We start from the raw sequence: 19050 nt of genomic DNA, 5'->3' as shown, positions 1-19050 counted from the left end.
GCTTTTAAGAAGTACGTATTTATACATTTATTAAAAATCCTAAAGTCAAATGGACATTAAGTATTCATGCTGAAAATCTTCCTCAAATTTCTAGATAAAAATAAATTTTTGTATTTCATTATTGCATCTCAAGAGATCTTTTTAAACATCAAATTAAACCAAAAAATCACTTGGCTCATGGTCCCAGCTGAGATGAAGCTTAACATATGGCTGAACTACATAGTTTGGGTCAGGAAGAAACAAGACAGAAGGACAATTTGTGCTCTAAAGCTGAACACACATATGAAACGCTGTGTGGGGGTGTTGATACATTACTCCACTCTACCACCTGATCCTCTTGGCAAAGAGTGCTGCAATTCTGAACAATCGTGGCTTCATATTATCATGAATATGCAAACTGGAGGAAAACCAACACAATATACAGAACACCAACAAAAGTATTTTACTTCTTTTAACAACTGTTAGAATGTTATTCCATCCTTCAAAGGATAAAAATCAGATGTTACTGGGAAAGGATTAGGATAGGGGCATGAGCTGGGACACCTAAATTCAAATTTCATTATAAATTTGGCTATTCAAGGCTTTTAGTTTTTCTGTTCAAATTGGAAGTATTAACTTTTGTAACTATTTCACCCCAGTGTGGATTTCTATTTCCATTCTTCCAAGATAAACTAAATTTAAAAGTACACAAAGATTTCATGCAACTTCAATGATTTGAAAATATATGGTATCAATTAATTAAGAAAAACATTATTTTATCAAATTCTATTAAACAAGGTTAACTTATTCTGATTTTAATAAGGTGACCACTTATCATATAGCCACAGCCTAAAAAATTATTTTTAAAAAATATGGAGAAAAAGGATTTTACCTAAAAAAGAGAATAAGAGCTGTACATTCAGATTTGCTAGTAATCAATGCAATACTATAATTACCTCCCAGAAACAGCAACCATAGGAAAAAATTAATGGTCTCTACCACAGAGTCAGCTATAAAATGTGATCGTTGTTAGTTGCCGTTGAGTCGATTCTGACTCATGGTAACCCCATGTGTCCAGAACAGAACTGCTCCATAGGGATTTCAAGGTTATAACCTTTTCGGAAGCAGATCGTCAGACTTGTCTCTGGAAGCACCACGGGTGGGCCTGAGCCGCCAACCTTTTAGTTAGTAGTCACTACGTAGCCATTTGTACTACACAGGGACTCCTTATGAAATGTGGATACTACAAACTATTTCATAGAGTTATTTGAAAAAAATATACATATACAGTGCTTGGAGCCCTGGTGGTGCAATGGTCAAGTGTTCAGCTGCTAACCAAAAGGTCAGCAGTTCAAACCCACCAGCCACTCCTTGGAAACGCTATGGTGTAGTTCTACTCTGTCCTATAGGGTTGCTATGAGTCGGAATCGATTCAGTGGCAATGGGTTTGGTGTTTTTAAATACAGTGCTTATCACAGTAAAGGACAGTTAATAAATATCCAATAAACGATTGCTATTATTTGTTATTTAGTCAGTTAACCTTTCTGGGCCTCAGTTTACCACTTTTAATGATAGTAGTTATAGAGTCTTCAGAGAGTTACTGAAGAGATTAAATGAAACATTGTATATAAAATACCTATAACATATCTAGCAGAAGCAAGCACTCACTAAAATAATAGTATGGGAAACAGGAACAATTTTATAAAAGATTTCCCCCCAAATCTGTCTATTCCATGTCAGTGTTCTACATCATTCTTGGGAAGGATTTTGAAGAAGCTGAGGTCATATAATGGCTAACCCTTAAAAAGTAAGCATGGTTTTCTGATCTCGATGGATCCACCCAATGCTAATGTCTAGAATTTGACAACGAAGGAAAACGTCTTCTGGTGAATGCATAAAAAGAAGAAACACCTCGCTCCGCTCCTACACGATTTTTGTTACTTCTCAGATGCATCCTGTTAACTACATACTGTACACATTGATATACTTGGTTTGGAAGTTTCTTTCCTGGAGAAGGCTACTATTGTATATACTAGGTCAAGGGGAATTTCTAAGAACGTTTAAATGGTGGGCTGCACTCTACAGAATAACATAAACCTGGGAAAGTATACGCAGTGTGTTTAAAAGACTCAGCTGGAGAACTGTTGCCAAGTCTTTACAATAGCTTATAAGATTTGGGGTTTGTTGCTAAGACAAGAATTCCTTTTGTAAACTCAGTATATAATGACTTATTTATAGAACTGAGGGGAGGGAGTCAATTGTAAAGCACTATGTATTATGAAAAAAAAAGAATTACCTGAACTCTGAAGGAGACACAAACTGCATGAATTAGTTGCAAAAGATATACTGTATGCAGGTTGCAATAAATTCTGTTTATGAACTTTGGGTCAGTCAAACCTAACTTGGTCAGGCATGATTTTTTATTTATGTAAGAACAAAGAAATATAGATAAAAAATAAACAGTATCACTGACCAGACCCAAATGTACTTAAGAAAACCCTTTGTTCTATCTGTGCCCATATGCTATCTCATTTTCCCCTTTTATTAGAGCATTTCCAAATTGAGTTCTCTAGGTTATGCCAATTAATCTCAAACTAGAGAGGCTGGCACAAATCTGACACTTCTAAAAGTGTGCAACAGAAGACCCCACAGCTTTCACTTGACTATTTTAGAGAAAATGAAAGCTGGCTTGTTCACTTGCTCAGCAGGTTTAAAAAGAAATGGAAAGGTTTCATGCTGCCATAGTTTTATTTAAAGAACAATACTTGTGAAAGACAGATAAGTAACTGGAAATAAAAGCAGGATGAGAAAATACAAAAATAACAGACAATTTCATACAAGGAATATATTAAGTAACTTAAAAAAACCATCCTATTTTCCACATAAATTAGTCCCAAAGCTAACCTCAAAAGTCTTCTTTTTGTCCTGATTTTATTCTTCTTTCAATCTCTTCTACGAACACAGAGCACCCACATCCTTCTGTACGGCTATTAAATGGTACTTGATTTCAAAGAGCTTTAGAAGGTGGCATTCCTTGCCACCTACTTGTTTCAGGTGCACCCCAACATTTACATATTCTAAAGAATTTCCTATGTAGCTAAATATGCAGTATAACAAGTTTCTATGGTTGCTCTAGGTGACGTCAGACAAGGAAACAAAAGCATTAGTTCATGGGGTATCGTAGATCTCATCCAATGGAGTAGCTTTAAGAAAATAGTAACTGGTCAGTGTAATTTGACCAATATTCAGAATTATTAACTTGTTTCTTACTGACCTCTGCTTTTGGTCCCAGTGAAAGATTATCCGTATTGTAGCAGCATGTCCCCAACTTTCCCCTGGGGGAAAAGAACATAATACCTGTATTGTCTCACCGACAAGGTTATAAGAAGTCTCTCAGAATGTCTCTGACCAAATACAGTCTTACTTTACTTAGTTTAACATAACAATAGTATATCTGCTTTCAAAAAACTGGGGCATGGGAACATCCTGAGATTAACAGGGAAATACTGAAAGTCATTATCTTCTATTTGCTTTTAGAGGATTTTATATTGAATCAGTGTATTTGTCAGTCCTACACATGCATCAGGCCTGCTAACATATTTCTGACCTCCAGTCAAAACCAAAAACCAACCCCGCTGCTGCCCAGTCGACTCTGACTCATAGCAACCCTACAGGACAGAGTAGAACTGTCCCATTGGGTATCCAAGGCTATAAATCTTTATGGAAGCAGACTGCCACATCTTTCTCCCATGGAGTGGTTTCAGTTCGCAGCTGAGCACTTAACCACTGCACTGCCAGGGCTCCACTTCTGACCTCCAGAAGAAAAGTAAAAACTCTGACGTAATACTCTTAAAAATTTCAGTGGAAATCTGGAAGCATTGTGCTCCAACAAAACCATGACGGAGATTAGGAACAGAGTACACAACCCTAGTCATTACATTGCGATTTGTATTTAAGTTGGGCTCACTCTTTCTCCTGCCCGAGACTATGAGTTTTGGAAGAGCAAGATCATATCTTGTATTTATATTCCTAGAACCTGACACAACAGCTGCCACATAGCAGATACTCTAAAAATGTTTGTGAAATGACCGAAAGGATCAGTCAGGATCTAAGAGCACTGTACTTAGTGTTAAGATTTACTATTGAATAAGACAGATACAGTCCCTATTCTCTCCTGGAGCTTACAGTATCCAACAAGTATCAAATGAAAGAGGTAGAAAAAACATGTTTAAAAAAATTTATCTGATCAGTTACCCACCTAAAGCAGGAATCAGTGAGGCTTGATTTTTATCAATCTTTGTTGTCATTTGATTGGTTAAAATTACCTATAAAAACAAAAGATGAAAAAATTAGGTGCACTTCTCCAAAAATTATCAAATATTGTAGTGTGCCATCAAATCCTATGATTTTAGTATTATGAATATTATCAACCACTAAGAAAAATATATTTGTTTGTTGTTGCTGTTAGATGCCCATTGGTTCCAACTCATAGCAACCCTACATACAAAAGAACAAAACACTGACCAGTCACACACAGTTGCTATGTTTGAGCCCATTGTTGCAGCCACTGTGTCAATCCATCCCATTGAGGGTCTTCCTCTTTTTCACTGACACTCCAACAACTGGTCCCTCCTGATAATGGCCAACGTACGTAAGACAAAGTCTTGCCATCCTTACTACTAAGGAGCATTCTGGTTGCGCTTCTTCCAAGCCAGATTTCTTCGTTCTTCTGGCAGCCCGTGGTATATTCACTATTCTTCGCCAACACCACAATTCAAAGGCATCAATTCTTCTTCAGTCTTCCTTATTCATTGTCTAGCTTTTGCACGCATATAAGGTGACTGAAAAATACCATGCCTTGCTTCGGGCATGCCTTAGTCCTCAAAGTGACATCTTTGCTTTTCAACACTTTAAAGAGGTCTTTTGAAGAAGATTTGCTCAAGGCAATAATGTCATTTGATTTCTTGACTATTGTTTCCACTGGTGTTGATTATGGATCCAAGTAAAATGAAATCCTTGACAATATCAATCTTTTCTCCATTTATCATGATGTTGCTTATTGGTCAAGTTGTGAGAATTTCTGTTTTCTTTATGTTGAGGTATAATTTATATTGAAGGCTCTAGTCTTTGATCTTTGTAAATAAGTGCTTCAAGTCCTCCTCGCTTTCAGCAAGTAAGGTTGTGTCATCTTCATATTGCAGGTTGTTAATGAGTCTTCCTCAGTCCTGGCGCTGTGTTCTTCTTCATATAGTCTAGCTTCCCGGATTATTTGCTCAGCATACAGAATGCATAAGTATGGTGAAAGGATACAACTCCAACCCACACCTTTCCTGATTTTAAATCACTCAGTATCCCTCTGTTCTGTCCAAACAACTGCCTCTTGGTCTATGTACACGTTCCTTATGAGCACAATTAAGTGTTCAGGAATTCCCACCCTTTGCAACGTTATCCATAATTTGTCTGGTCCACACAGCTGAATGCCTTTGCATAGTCAATAAAACACAGGTAAACATCCTTCTGGTATTCTCTGCTTTCAGCCAAGATCCATCTGACATCAGCAATAATATACCTGGTTCCACGTCCTCTTCTGAAACCCGCCTGAATTTCTGGCACTTCCCTGCTGATATACTGCTGCAGCCATTTTTGAATGATCTTCAGCAAAAGTTTGCTTGCATGTGATATTAATGATATTGTTCTATAATTTCCACATTTGGTTGAATAACCTTTCTTGGGAATAGGCATAAATATGGATTTCTTCTAGATGGTTGGCCAGAAAGCTGTCTTCCATATTTCTCGGCATAGATGAGCGAGCACCTCCAGCACTGCATCCATTTGTTGAAACGTCTCAATTGATATTCCGTCAATTCCTTCAGCACCTTCGGTTCCTGATCATATGCTACCTCTTGAAATGGTTGAACATCGACTAATTCCTTTTGGTATAATGACTCTGTGTATTCCTTCCATCTACTTTTGATACTTCCTGCATCATTTAATATTTTCCCCATAGAATCCTTCACTATTGCAACTCTAGGCTTGAATTTTTTCTTCAGTTTTTTCAGCTTGAGAAACGCCGAGTGTGTTCTTCTGTTTTCGTTTTCTATTTCCAGCTCTTTGCACGTCATTATAATACTTTATTTTGTCTTCTCGAGCCGCCCTTTGAAATCCTCTGTTCAGTTCTTTTACTTCATCAGTTCTTCCTTTTGCTTTAGCTGCTTGATGTTCGTGAGCAAGTTTCAGAGTCTCCTCTGACATTCACCTTAGTCTTTTCTTTCTTTTCAATAAGCTCTTGCTTTCTTCATATATGATGTCATTCCACAACTCATCTGGTCTTCGGTCGCTAGCATTCAATGCGTCAAATCTATTCTTAAGATGGGCTCTTCAGGTGGGATGTACTAAAGGTCATATTTTAACTCTCGTGGACTTGCTCTGATTTTCTTCAGTTTCAGCTTGAACTTGCATATGAGCAATTGATGGTCTGTTCCACAGTCGGCCCCTGGCCTTGTTCTGACTGATACTGAGCTTTTCCATTGTCTTTTTCCAGAGATATGGTCAATTTGATTCCTCTGTGCTCCATCTGGCGAGGTCCATGTGTATAGTCGCCGTTTATGTTGGTGAAAGAAGGTATTTGCAATGAAGAAGTTGTTGGTCTTGCAAAATTCTATCATTCGATCTCCAGCATTGTTTCTATCACCAAGGTCATATTTTCCAGCTACTGATCCTTCTTTGTTTCCAACTTTCACGTTAAAATCACCAGTAATTATCAATGCATCTTGATTGCGTGTTCGATCAATTTTAGACTGCAGAAGCTGATAAAAATCTTCTGTTTCTTCATCTTTGGCCCTAGTGGTTGGTGTGTAAATTTGAATAATAGTCATATTAACTGGTCTTCCTTGTAGGTGCGTGGATATTATCCTAACACTCACAGCTCCATACTTCAGGATAGATCTTGAAACATTCTTTTTCACGATGAATGCAACACCATTCCTCTTCGAGTTGTCATTCCCAGCATAGTAGACGATACGACTGTCCGATTCAAAACGGCCAATACCAGTCCATTTCAGCTCACTAATACCTAGGATATCGACGTTTATGTGTTTCATTTCATTTTTGACAATTTCCAATTTTGCTAGATTCATACTTCATACATTCCAGGTTACGATTATTAATGGATGTTTGCAGCTGTTTCTTCTCATTTTGAGTCATGACACATCAGCAAATGAAGGTCCCAAAAGCTTTACTCCATCCACATCATTAAGGTCGACTCTACTTGGAGGAGGTAGCTCTTCCCCAGTCGTTCTCTGAGTGCCTTCCAACCCTGGGGGCTCATCTTCCAGCACTATATCAGACAACGTTCTGCTGCTATTCATAAGGTTTTCACTGGCTAATGCTTTTCAGAAGTAGATTGTTGGGTCCTTCTTCCTAGTCTGTCTTAGTCTGCAAGCTCAGCTGAAACCTGTCCTCCGTGGGTGACTCTGCTGGTATCTGAATACTGGTGGCGTAGCTTCCAGCATCACAGCAACATGCAAGCCCCCACAGTAGGACAAACCGACAGACACATGGGGGAGATAAATGTAGTATACCTATAAAATGGAAAATTATTCAACCATAAAACACAATAAAGTACTGATAGATGCTGTAACAGGACATGGACAAACCTTGAAAACATTAAGCTAAGTGAAAGAAGCCAGACACAAAAGGCCATATATTGTATGACTCCATTTATATGAAATGTCCAGAAAAGGCAAAATCCATAGAGACAGGAAGTAGATTAGTGGTTGCCAGGGGCTAGCAGAAGGAGTGACTGCTAATGGGCACAGGGTTTCTTTTGAGGGAGATAAAAATGTTTTAAAATCAGACAGTGATGACAGCTGCACAACTCTGTCAAAATACTAAAAATGGTGAATTGCACACTTGAACAGTGTACGTTTCATGGTATATGATTTATATCTCAATAAGACTGTTAAAAAATTATTCTGATAATAATAAATGAAATTCATTTTTAAAAGGCCTTGCCCCCTATCAGTTTGGCACAGAGTAAAAAGACTGAAAACACAGTTGGTAAAGATGTGGGGAAAAAAAGAATTCCTATTCATTGTTGTAGAGAACGTATCTTGGGATACAATTTCTGAAGGCAATGTGATAATATATAACAAAATGTTTAAAAACAGAGAGATCCTTTGGTTTCATTGGAAACCCTGGTGGCGTGGTGGTTAAGAGCTACAGCTCCTAACCAAAAGGTCCACCAGGCTCTCCTTGGAAGCCCCATGGGGCAGTTCTACTCTGTCCTTTAGGGTTGCTATGAGTCAGAATCGAATCGACGGCAATGGATTTGTTTTGTTCTTGGCTTCATACTTTTAATTCAAGAAATTTATTCTAAGAAAATAACTGGAAAAATGGACAAAGATGTATAAAGTTGCTGACTGCAGCATGTGCAACAGTAAAAACAGGAGCCAACTTTAAAGTCAATAAGGAGTTGGTTAAAACACTATGCTACAATTATATAATGGAATACTACACAGTTGTTAAAAAGGATAAAGTAGACTTATAAGTACTATACACGGAAAGATGTTCACTATACATTAAGTGAAAACAAAAAATTGCTTTATATAACAGCATGCATAATATGCTCTTATTTAAAAAATAAAGTATGCTAAAAAAAAACTAAAGTATGCTAGCATATGCATAAAGTCTGGAAAAATATGTACACCAAACAACAGTAATCATGGGATACAAGATAATATAGTTGCTTACTTTCTCCATTTCTGAACTGCTCAGCATTTTTTTTAAAGAACAAATGTATATAAATTAACATTTTTAAACAGATTTATTTTGAAAAGTCATACATTTCTATACATGCTAACTGGGGAAAAAATCAAACAGAGAAAAGTTTATAATGTAAGAAGGGAAAGTATGCCACCAGTCCCAAAAAATCCTATCCCTAGTGGTGGTGGCTGCTGTTTTTAGTTGCCTTCAGGTTTTTTTTTTCAGGTTACCTCTGACTTGGCTCTGACTCACAGTGACCTTATGTATGACAGGAGGTAGCAGCTGTTAACATTTTACTCTTTTCTCATCTTTTTCTTCATGTATGTAAACATAAAAGCACATGCTTTATTTTTTCTCAAAAATGAGATCAGACTAAATACATTGGTATGCAATATCTATTTTTTCATTTAATAATGTTTCTGGGCATATCTCATTCTAGGATAGTACATGTATATTTATATTACTCTTCTTAACCACTGCATATTATTCCACTGTAGTAAACACTGCATGCTATTGGTTGCACTACTTTTTTAATCAGAAAATATGAAGCTATTTCTGTTCAAACAAAAGTAAGCAAACAAAGAACCTAAGGAACTATACAAGCCATTAGTCTTGAGTGCCCCCTACTGGAGGCTCTTCACTGATATCCACAGAATGCTAAATTAATGGCAAGAAATAATTCAAAGGCTGGGCACTATGTTTTTTTGCATATGGCATAAAATCTAAACACTCAAAAAAAAAGGTGTATTTTTTAAGTGATTTTATTGAAGGAGTTCTTTATTTACTTATGGTGTATTACAGGTATGTGCTAAGGACTCTTCAAGATGAAGAAGTCAAGTAAGAAAGAAATTAAAGTTTTTAACCTCACTCCTTTTTATCTCTTCACTTCTGAGCTTATATTTACCTCTCTTCTCACATTTCACATCCAGAAGAGTTAGTTCCCCCTCAAAACATCTAGATTGTTTGCGCTATGTAATTTTTTTATCCCTCTAAGTCCGGGATTACACATCAAAGACTCAGAGGAAAAGAAAAACAAAATGTTGGAGGAAAGTTTACCTGAAAACATTCAGATATTTACACAACGAAAACACTGTAATTACTAACAGGGACATTCCCTTATCACGCAAAGTTCAGTTTAAAAAATGACATTGACTATGCTTGAAATTTCACAGGAAAACTGATATACCTCATGCATTCTTTAACTTTAATGCATGGCTGTATTATTTGCTATCAGGCAAATTCTGTTTTGCTATTTCTAGGCAGTAATATTTTATGCAATCTTGATTTTAGTATAAGATTCTCTTGACTAGCAATACTTACAGCTAATCTGTGATTATTTGCCAGGCTGATCATTTGCTGGGCAAGGCCATTTAGTAATCGCGTACGGAGGGATAGGTCATCTAGGTCATGACGAAAAGGAAAGGCGATACCGTCCACTATCACTAAACGAACCTAAATACATAAGAAATAATGATATTAAAAATAAAACATTAAAATGGTATAGAAAAAGTGTCACCTATTACAAAAAAATACCATAAAGTCCAAGGCTTTATTTCCAATTCTCGAAGTGAGAGTAATAAATCTCTGAATCTATTCATCTATTGGTTTCTGTAGTAACCACCAAAAGTTATAATTTACTCTTGTTTGGTAATTATTCATATTTAAAAAAAAAAATTCAATAGAAGAAAAAGAAGCAACTTATAACTTGCCACTGTATGCAGTATTTACAGAGCTATTTCACACCAGTAAAAAGCACATTTGAAATTATTGTAAAACAAGTTTCTCACTTAATATGCCAATCTTAACTTTAGCGTGTTCCCTACTTAAAAAAGAAAACCTTCGAATATTAACGTTTATAACTGAAAAACCTTCAAATATCAGGGCTTATAATTATAATATAGTTTTAACTGTAATAATATAAAGTATAAAATTATAATATTTTCTTCAAAAATTTAATTCTTGGTACACTTTTCCCCCTTAATTCTAAATACACTATACGGCAACTAATCATTACAGCATCTTTTATAACATAGAATTTAACATGAGACAGATTTGTCTTCAATTCCAACAAGAAGGTCTACTTGTAGATGAAAAACATTTGTATGATAGTTTCACCTATAATATAATCAAAATAACGGCTCAGCGTTTTCTGTTATACATAAGGTAGGCACGAATTGGAGATGACCGAACAGCAACTAACACCAACAATATGAAGTTAGAGTCTTAACAATACATAAACCTGAGATCCAAAAATAGAAAAAATTTAGATACTTTAATCCAAATGTCAAAAAACAAAAAAGCAACCCAAAACTACAAGGCTTTTTTTTTTTTTCCTCATGTAGTAACGGTTAGGTTGAAGAGGAGGCTTTTGCGAAGCTAGTCTAAGAAAGACATTTCGGTATTTTTTTTATTTAGAGATACCAGTATTCATTGCTTTACTCACAAATATATACTGACACCTACCGTATGTTGGTCGAGTTCTGGTGGCCACAGTAGTTAAAGCACTTGGCTGCTAACCAAAGGTCGGTGGTTGAAACCCACCAGCCACTCTGCAGGAAGATGATGTGGTAGTCTGAGCTCGTAAAGATTACAGTCTTGGAAAACCTCTGGGGCAGTTCTACTTTGTCCTACATGGTCCCCATAAGTTGGAATCGACTAGGTGGCAACAGGATTTTTTCGTATATATTGGTCACTGTTCCAGGGATTGGGGAAACCATGTGAACAAGAGAGACAAGGTCCCTGCTCTCTTGATCTTCTAGCAGTCAGGGCATCATTTGTTTATAATAAACTAATGTAGAAAATGTTAATAATCAGGTTGAACTTAAAAATGTGTTGTGTCTGTAGCTGTCACATTGTGAACTACACAAAAAATTGAGGAAATAGTCTTCTAGTATTAAAAATTATCCAATTCAGCAAAGAAATACATCTTTATTGTTTCACTTTCATACGACTCAACAGCACTGGGTTTCATAAAAAAAAAAATAGTATGTGTTAATGTAAAAAAAAAAATATCAAGCAACATTCATGTTAAAATGATGTGAGTAATTTCTTTGCTGAACAGGACAGTAATCAAGCACTTATTGGTAGTTTGATTTTGTCAAATCATGGAATAGGTTAGATAAAGATAAAAAAGCTTGGCAAAAAATCAAATCAGCAAATGCATTCTGTAAGAATCAACTGGCTGTATGAAATTTACAATAAAGAATATTGTATACTTAGTTATTACTTGTAAATTGTGTGCTACACATTCTTTACATCAGCAAAATTTGTAATTAACTTATGTATGTATACATATATATGCTTACATTTTTTTCCCCAGAAAGCTAGTTATTAACGAGCACATTACTAGAGAGATAAAAAGAATCATACCATGTAGGATGTTACAGTCATTCATTCAGTGGTTCTCAAACATTTTATAGGACCCTTTTGCACTCTTAAAAATTGTTATGGTGTTGTTAGTTGCCTTGAGTCCATTCTGACTCCCAGTGACCCCACGTGTGCAGAGCAGAACTGCTTTCAGAACCAGGTCACCAGGCCTGTCTTCCCAAGCACCTCTGGGTGGGTCAAACCACCACCTTTAGGCTAGTAGTCAAGTACTTAACTGTCTGTACCATTCAGGGAGGGACTCTATCCTTTTTTTTTCATTAAAGATGAGCAATTAAAGAATCAGTACCTATTTTTAAGGGCAGCAGTTCTCAAAATGTGGTCCCCAGACTAGCAGCTTCAGCATCACCTAGGAACTTGTCAGAAATACAAACCTTAGGCCCTATCCTAGATACACTGAATCGGAAATTCTGGGTGTGGGGCCTAGCAACAGATGCTTTAACAGCCCTCCAGGTGATTCAAATGCATGTTAAAGACTGAGAACAATTGGGCATTGTATTTTGAATGAGCAGAAATTGAGGCAGAGAAGAGGTAAAAGCCAACTACAAATGTTGCTGTTATTGTGTGCCAGTAGAATCAATCCTGACTCAACGCAACCCTAGCGGACAAAGTAGAACTGCCCCCTAGGGTTTCCCAGGCTGTAATCTTTAGGAAACAGATCGCTGGGTCTTCTCTCTCCTAGAGCAGCTGGTGGGTTTGAACCCCCAACCTTTCGGTTTGCAGCCGAGTGCTTAACCACCGAACAACCGGAGCTCCTTAACCTCAAATATAAGAGGGTCAAATTAACATCTGACCTTATTATAACCCCCATTTATAGGTCCACTATAAAAAGTAAGTTGATGCTGTGATAAGAAATACTGTGTTAAAAACCAAAACAAAACAACACACTTCACCAGTACTGCCTTGGCGGGGCTGAGATGGAAGAAAGGGCTTTCAGTAGATCTGTGAATAATAAAAAAGGCTACTCACCACTCCCCAACAAATGTCAATTTCTTGCATAAATCTTCCACATTCAAGCCAATATACAAAACCTATTTTTAGCATTTGGTGCCTCAGGTAGTCAGACAGTTTTGGAATGACTATCCATGTTAAATACACTAAAAGCGGAGAAAGCCACTGGTAGTTAGTAGTGAAAGAGAAGAATAATGCAAAGTAGTGACAATGTTGAATTTTAATGAAGCCTCTTATCCTGGAAAACAGTGATAGTTAAAGAAATCCCTTCTAAGCATAAGGAAAGTTTTTATTTTTCATTTTATATCTTTCTATTTTTATACAGTTTGTTCAATAGGAGCTATACTCAATCATTACTGGAGGTGGAACTTCTTTCTACAATTGATTACATTTCTTACTCTGTGCACAACCTACCTAAAAAAACATATATATGCACACATATATGCAAATAAATATCAATATAAATAAATTACGGGCAGGGAAGGAAATAATTTTCTGAATTAACTTTGACTTTAATTGTATGCCACTGTACCATTTACTTATTTTTCGAAGATACTTGGTTACCCACAAATCAGTAGTTTAATCCATACCTTTGAGTGTTCTGACAGGAAGTCTGGAAGAAGATAAACTTGTGCCAGGAGCTCTGTGCAGTCACGACAACGAAAATAGTAAATATGGGAAAGAATATTTTCAAGAGTGAAATCCTCCAAAGCTTTTTGGTGCTCTGAAATAAACAACAAAGCAACCTTAAAACAGTTAATTTTAACTGTTTTGATATGTTGGTGATTGTAGGAAAACAATACTTTGGAATAACAAAATTCTTCACTTTGAGTAATAAAACTCTTCACTTTAATTGAAAGGTCATAATACTGTCGCAAAATGACTATAAATTACCATTTCATAATTCCTGACCTATTTTCACCTTTTCCATGGTTTCCTTGCATACTGGGCTAACTATCTAAAAATTTTTCATAAATACAGACAACTTGAGTTTTAACCTCTGCCTTTTAAGATTTCTAGTTATTGCCCTTTATTGAACAAAAGTAATATAAGGGAAATTTCTAGTTTTTTTTTTTTTTGCAGGACTACAAATTAAGACTAAAAAATGAAAAACGAATACAAGTTTTTTTTTCCTTAAATGATGTGGTATAACTTGATATTTAAGTAGAAATAATGATAAAAAAACAAAACTTCCTTCTTAGATTGGATTTCAAAAAATAACCAGTGTGGTTTTATACATATTTCAGCGAGAAACCAACTAAAAATTATTACACTTTAAAATGTACTTAGGTGTTAGCATTTTAAAAAATACGCACCAAAAAAACCCCCTAAATTTCAGAATAGACGGTAATACCTACGGAAAATATGCATCAGAAAAAGCATAACACTATTGAATTTTACCTGAACCCTGTGATACTAGAAAACAGAGATGGTTAAAGAAAACCCTCCTCTTTGTATTCTGAAAAATGACTTACTGCAAATAACCACCCTTTCCCATATGACTTAGGTAAGACTCATGGCAAGGCGCTCTGGTGGAGTAACAGTTATGTGTTGGGCTGCTAACTGAAGGGCTGACGGTTCGAACCCACCCAGCAGCTCCAGCTCTGTGGGACAGAGATCTGGGGATCTGCTTCTATAAAGATCACGGCTAAGAAAACCCTGTGGGACAGTTCTACTCTGCCACATGGGGTTGCTATGCGTCGGAATCGATGGCACTCAACAATAAGACTCGTGGATGTTCCCTTGTTTACCTAGGAGAAGACCAGACACAGATCCTCCAAATTCCCATTCTTTGCCTCATAAATGATTAATGGAGTTGCTTGTCCCCACTGATCAATTAGAAGTAAAATGCTTATCAGCCATATTTTGGTTAAGTTTCTTCTCCTTCTGTCAAGTCTCAGCCTGAGCAAATGTATCAGCCTTCCTCACGGCCTTCCCAAGGAATAGGCTAGCCTCCCGTAAAACCTTCTCTGGTTTATTATCCGATCAGTCACCCTCTCATATCACTTTTCCACACCTGCTTTTTTCTAGCCTTGTTTATTCTTCTCTTTATAAAAGAAAAACCTTTTCTTGCCTAACTCTTCAGACACTTGGTGATCTTATGGTCAAAGCCTTCTCCCCATTACAACAGACCTTATCACCTGTTGCAATAGTCCCTTTCCCCACTTGCAATTATCTTTCATTCTGAATAAAGCCTTTCCCTATTTAAGTCTGGATTTGTTTTTCTTTATTTGACAAGTCCATTTTTCACCATAAAAATTACAGCACAATCACGTTACACATTAAAAACTCTATATCCCCACACTACACCTATCCTTTTTACAGTAAGATTTTAAGACGCATTACAAATTCTTAGCTCCTGAAATCAAGTTTGCTACAGATATACCGGTCATCAGTTAAATGGAAAATGAAAATAAAAATATCCAGCTGATTATACGTATTTACAAGGAATACAATAATTTTATAAAAAGTACTTATGTTTTTAAAGACTTCTGAAGAAAAGAATAAGGATGCACATCTAAAAAATAAAACGGTCAAATCAGAAACCATTTAACTTTACAAGTAATTGAAAGGACAAAAACTTGAACACAAATTACTTCTATTATACAGAAAAAAAAAGATCATTTGCTGTTAAGTTGAACTGGCAAAAGTTGTGTGATATATCTACAACAATGACAAAAAAATAAAATAAAAGTAGCTGCTGAGGCTCCTCTGTACAAACAAAAACCTCGAGATCTGGTTCCTTGGTTTGGAGCTGTGGGGTCACGGTTTCACAGGACGTTAATTAGACTAATAACGTGTTCAGTGCTTATCTTCCACCTCCAAGTGCACTGTGTAGTGCCTGGGGTCTTAAAAGCTCGTAAGAGGCCATCCAAGACACTATAATTGATCTCTATTTGCCTAGAGCCAACAAAGGAAGAAAGAAAGTCAGGAATAGGAGGGTACATGAAATGTGTGGCTAATTGTCTCCATGAACAATTGCCTCCTTTGCCATGAGGACAGAAGAGCTAGATGGTGCCTGGGTATCATTTCTGAACATTTTGATCAGAGTCTACAGAAGGGTTCCTCTACGTCAACAAAAAGAACATCGAAGAGGAAATCACCAAGTCAATACCATTCACAGTAGCCCCCAAGAAGGTAAAATACTTAGGAATAAATCTTACCACAAGATGTAAAAGACCTATACAAAGAAAACTACAAAGTACTAATGCAAGAAACTAAAAGGGACCTACTTAAGTGGAAAAACATACCTTGCTCATGGATAGGAAGGCTTAACATAGTAACAATGTTTATTCTACCAAAAGCCATCTATATATACAATGCACTTCCGATCCAAATTCCAACGACTTTTTTTAATGTGATGGAGAAACAAATCACCAACTTCATATGGAAGGGAAAGAAGCCCCAGGTAAGTAAAGCATTACCGAAAAAGAAAAGGAAAGTGGGAGGCCTCTGATTTTAGAACATACCATACACCCACAGTAGTCAAAACAGCCTGATACTGGTACAACAACAGGCACAGAGACCAATGGAACAGAATTGAGAACCCAGATATAAATCCATCCACGTATGAGCAGCTGATATTTGACAAAGGCCCAGTGTCAGTTAATTCGGGAAAAGATAGTCTTTTTAACAAATGGTGCTGGCATAACTGGATATCCATTTCCAAAAAAATGAAACAGGACCCATACCTCACACCAAGCACAAAAACTAACTCCAAGTGGATCAAAGACCTAAACATAAAGACTAATACGATAAAGATCATGGAAGAAAAAATACGGACAACCTTAGGAGCCCTAATACAAGGCATAAACAGAATACAAAACATTACTAAAAATGATGACGAGAAACCAGACAACTGGGAGCTCCTAAAAATCAAACACCTATGCTCATCTAAAGACTTCACCAAAAGAGTAAAAAGACCATATACAGATTGGGAAAAAATTTTCAGCTATGACATCTCCGACCAGCGCCTGATCTCTAAAATCTACATGATTCTGCTAAAACTCAACCACAAAAAGACAAACAACCCAATTAAAAATTGGGCAAAGGATATGAACACGCACTTCGCTAAAGAAGATATTCAGGTGGCTAACAGATACATGAGAAAATGCTCTCAATCATTAGCCATTAGAGAAATGCAAATTAAAACTACGATGAGATTCCATCTTACTCCAACAAGGCTGGCATTAATCCAAAATCCAAAAATCACAAAATAATAAATGTTGGAGAGGCTGCGGAGAGATTGGAACGCTTATACACTGCTGGTGGGAATGTAAAATGGTACAACCACTTTGGAAATCTATCTGGCATTTCCTTAAAAAGTTAGAAATAGAACTACCATACAACCCAGAAATCCCACTCCTCGGAATATATCCTAGAGAAACAAGAGCCTTTACACGAACAGATATATGCACACCCATGTTTACTGCAGCACTGTTTACAATAGCAAAAAGCTGGAAGCAACCAAGGTGTCCATCAATGGATGAATGGATACATTATGGTATAGTCACACAATGGAATACTAAGCACCGATAAAGAACAGTGATGAATCTGGGAACCATTTCATAACATGGAGGAACCTGGAAGGCATTATGCTGAGTGAAATCAGTCAGTTGCAAAAGGACAAATATTGTATACGACCACTATTATAAGATCTTGAGAAATAGTTTAAACTGAGGAGAACACATTCTTTTGTGGTTATGAGAGGGGGGAAGGAGGGAGGGTGGGAAAGTGTTTTTTACTGATTAGATAGTAGATAAGAACTACTTTAGGTGAAGGGAAGGACAACACTCAATACAGGGAAGGTCAGCTCAACTGGACTGGACCAAAAGCAAAGAATTTTCCTGAATAAACTGAATGCTTCAAAGGTCAGCGGAGCAAGGGCGGGGGTTTGGGGACTATGGCTTCAGGGGACATCTAAGTCAATCGGCAAAATAAAATCTACTAAGAAAACATTCTGCATCCCGCTTTGAAGTGTGGCGTGTGGGGTCTTAAATGCTAACAAGCGGCCATCTAAGATGCATCAATTGGTCTCAGCCCACCTGGATCAAAGGAGAATGAAGAACACCAAGGTCACAAGATAATAATGAGCCCAAAAGACAGAAAGGGCCACATGAACTAGAGACTTACATCATCCTGAGATCAGAAGAACTAGATGGTGCCCGGCCACAACCAATGACTGCCCTGACAGGGAGCACAACAGAGAACCCCGGAGGGAGCAGGAGAACAGTGGGATGCAGATCCCAAATTCTCATAAAAAGACCAGACTTGATGGTCTGACTGAGACTAGAAGAATCCCAGCAGTCATGGTCCCCAAACCTTCTGTTGGCCCAGGATAGGAACCATTCCCAAAGACCACTCATCAGACATGGAATGGAGTGGACAATGGGTTGGAGAGAGATGCTGATGAGGAGTGAGCTATACTTGTATCAGGTGGACACTTGAGACTATGTTGGCATCTCCTGTCTGGAGGGGAGATGGAAGGGTAGAGAGGGTTAGAAACTGGCAAAACGGTCATGAAAAGAGAGACTGAAAGGAGGGAGAGGGCGGACTCATTAGGGGGAGAGTAAATGGGAGTATGTAGTAAGGTGTATAAAAGTTTGTTTGTGAGAGACTGACTTGATTTGTAAACTTTCACTTAAAGCATAATAAAGATTATTTTCTAAAAAAAGAGTCTACAGAAGAATTCTGATCAAAAGGGGGGAAATGCAGAACAGAATTTCAAATTCTCATAGACTTCAGACTTCCTGGAGCCATGGGGACTGGATGAACCCATGAAATTACTGCCCTGAGACCATCTTTAAAATTTAAACCAAAAATATCACCTGAAGTCTTCTTAAAACCAAATAAATAATGGGCCACATAAATCAGAGAATACATCAGCCTGAGACCAGAAGAACTAGATGGTGCCTGGCTACAACTGATGACTGCCATGACAGGGAACACAACAGAGAATCCCTGAAGGAGCAG

At 37.1% G+C, this 19050-nt stretch overlaps 1 protein-coding gene across 3 annotated transcripts in view; it reads right to left on the bottom strand.

Moving 5' to 3' along the window:
- RAD51C (RAD51 paralog C) overlaps window positions 1-19050 on the bottom strand; it is a 40215-nt gene that overhangs the window by 14032 nt on the left and 7133 nt on the right. For all 3 annotated transcript variants that reach the window (XM_023553538.2, XM_023553539.2, XM_010594292.3), the window contains exons 4-7: window positions 13668-13801; window positions 10063-10194; window positions 4238-4304; window positions 3254-3314 (exon numbers count right to left, since the gene is read on the bottom strand). In XM_023553538.2, the coding sequence (XP_023409306.1) occupies window positions 3254-3314; window positions 4238-4304; window positions 10063-10194; window positions 13668-13801 (394 nt within the window). The remainder of the gene's footprint in view (window positions 1-3253; window positions 3315-4237; window positions 4305-10062; window positions 10195-13667; window positions 13802-19050) is intronic.

This window comes from Loxodonta africana, chromosome 18, assembly GCF_030014295.1.
Source record: "Loxodonta africana isolate mLoxAfr1 chromosome 18, mLoxAfr1.hap2, whole genome shotgun sequence".
NCBI lineage: Eukaryota > Metazoa > Chordata > Mammalia > Proboscidea > Elephantidae > Loxodonta > Loxodonta africana.
Note: the sequence above shows the minus strand (reverse complement) of the source record. Positions and strands in the feature narration are given on the sequence as shown.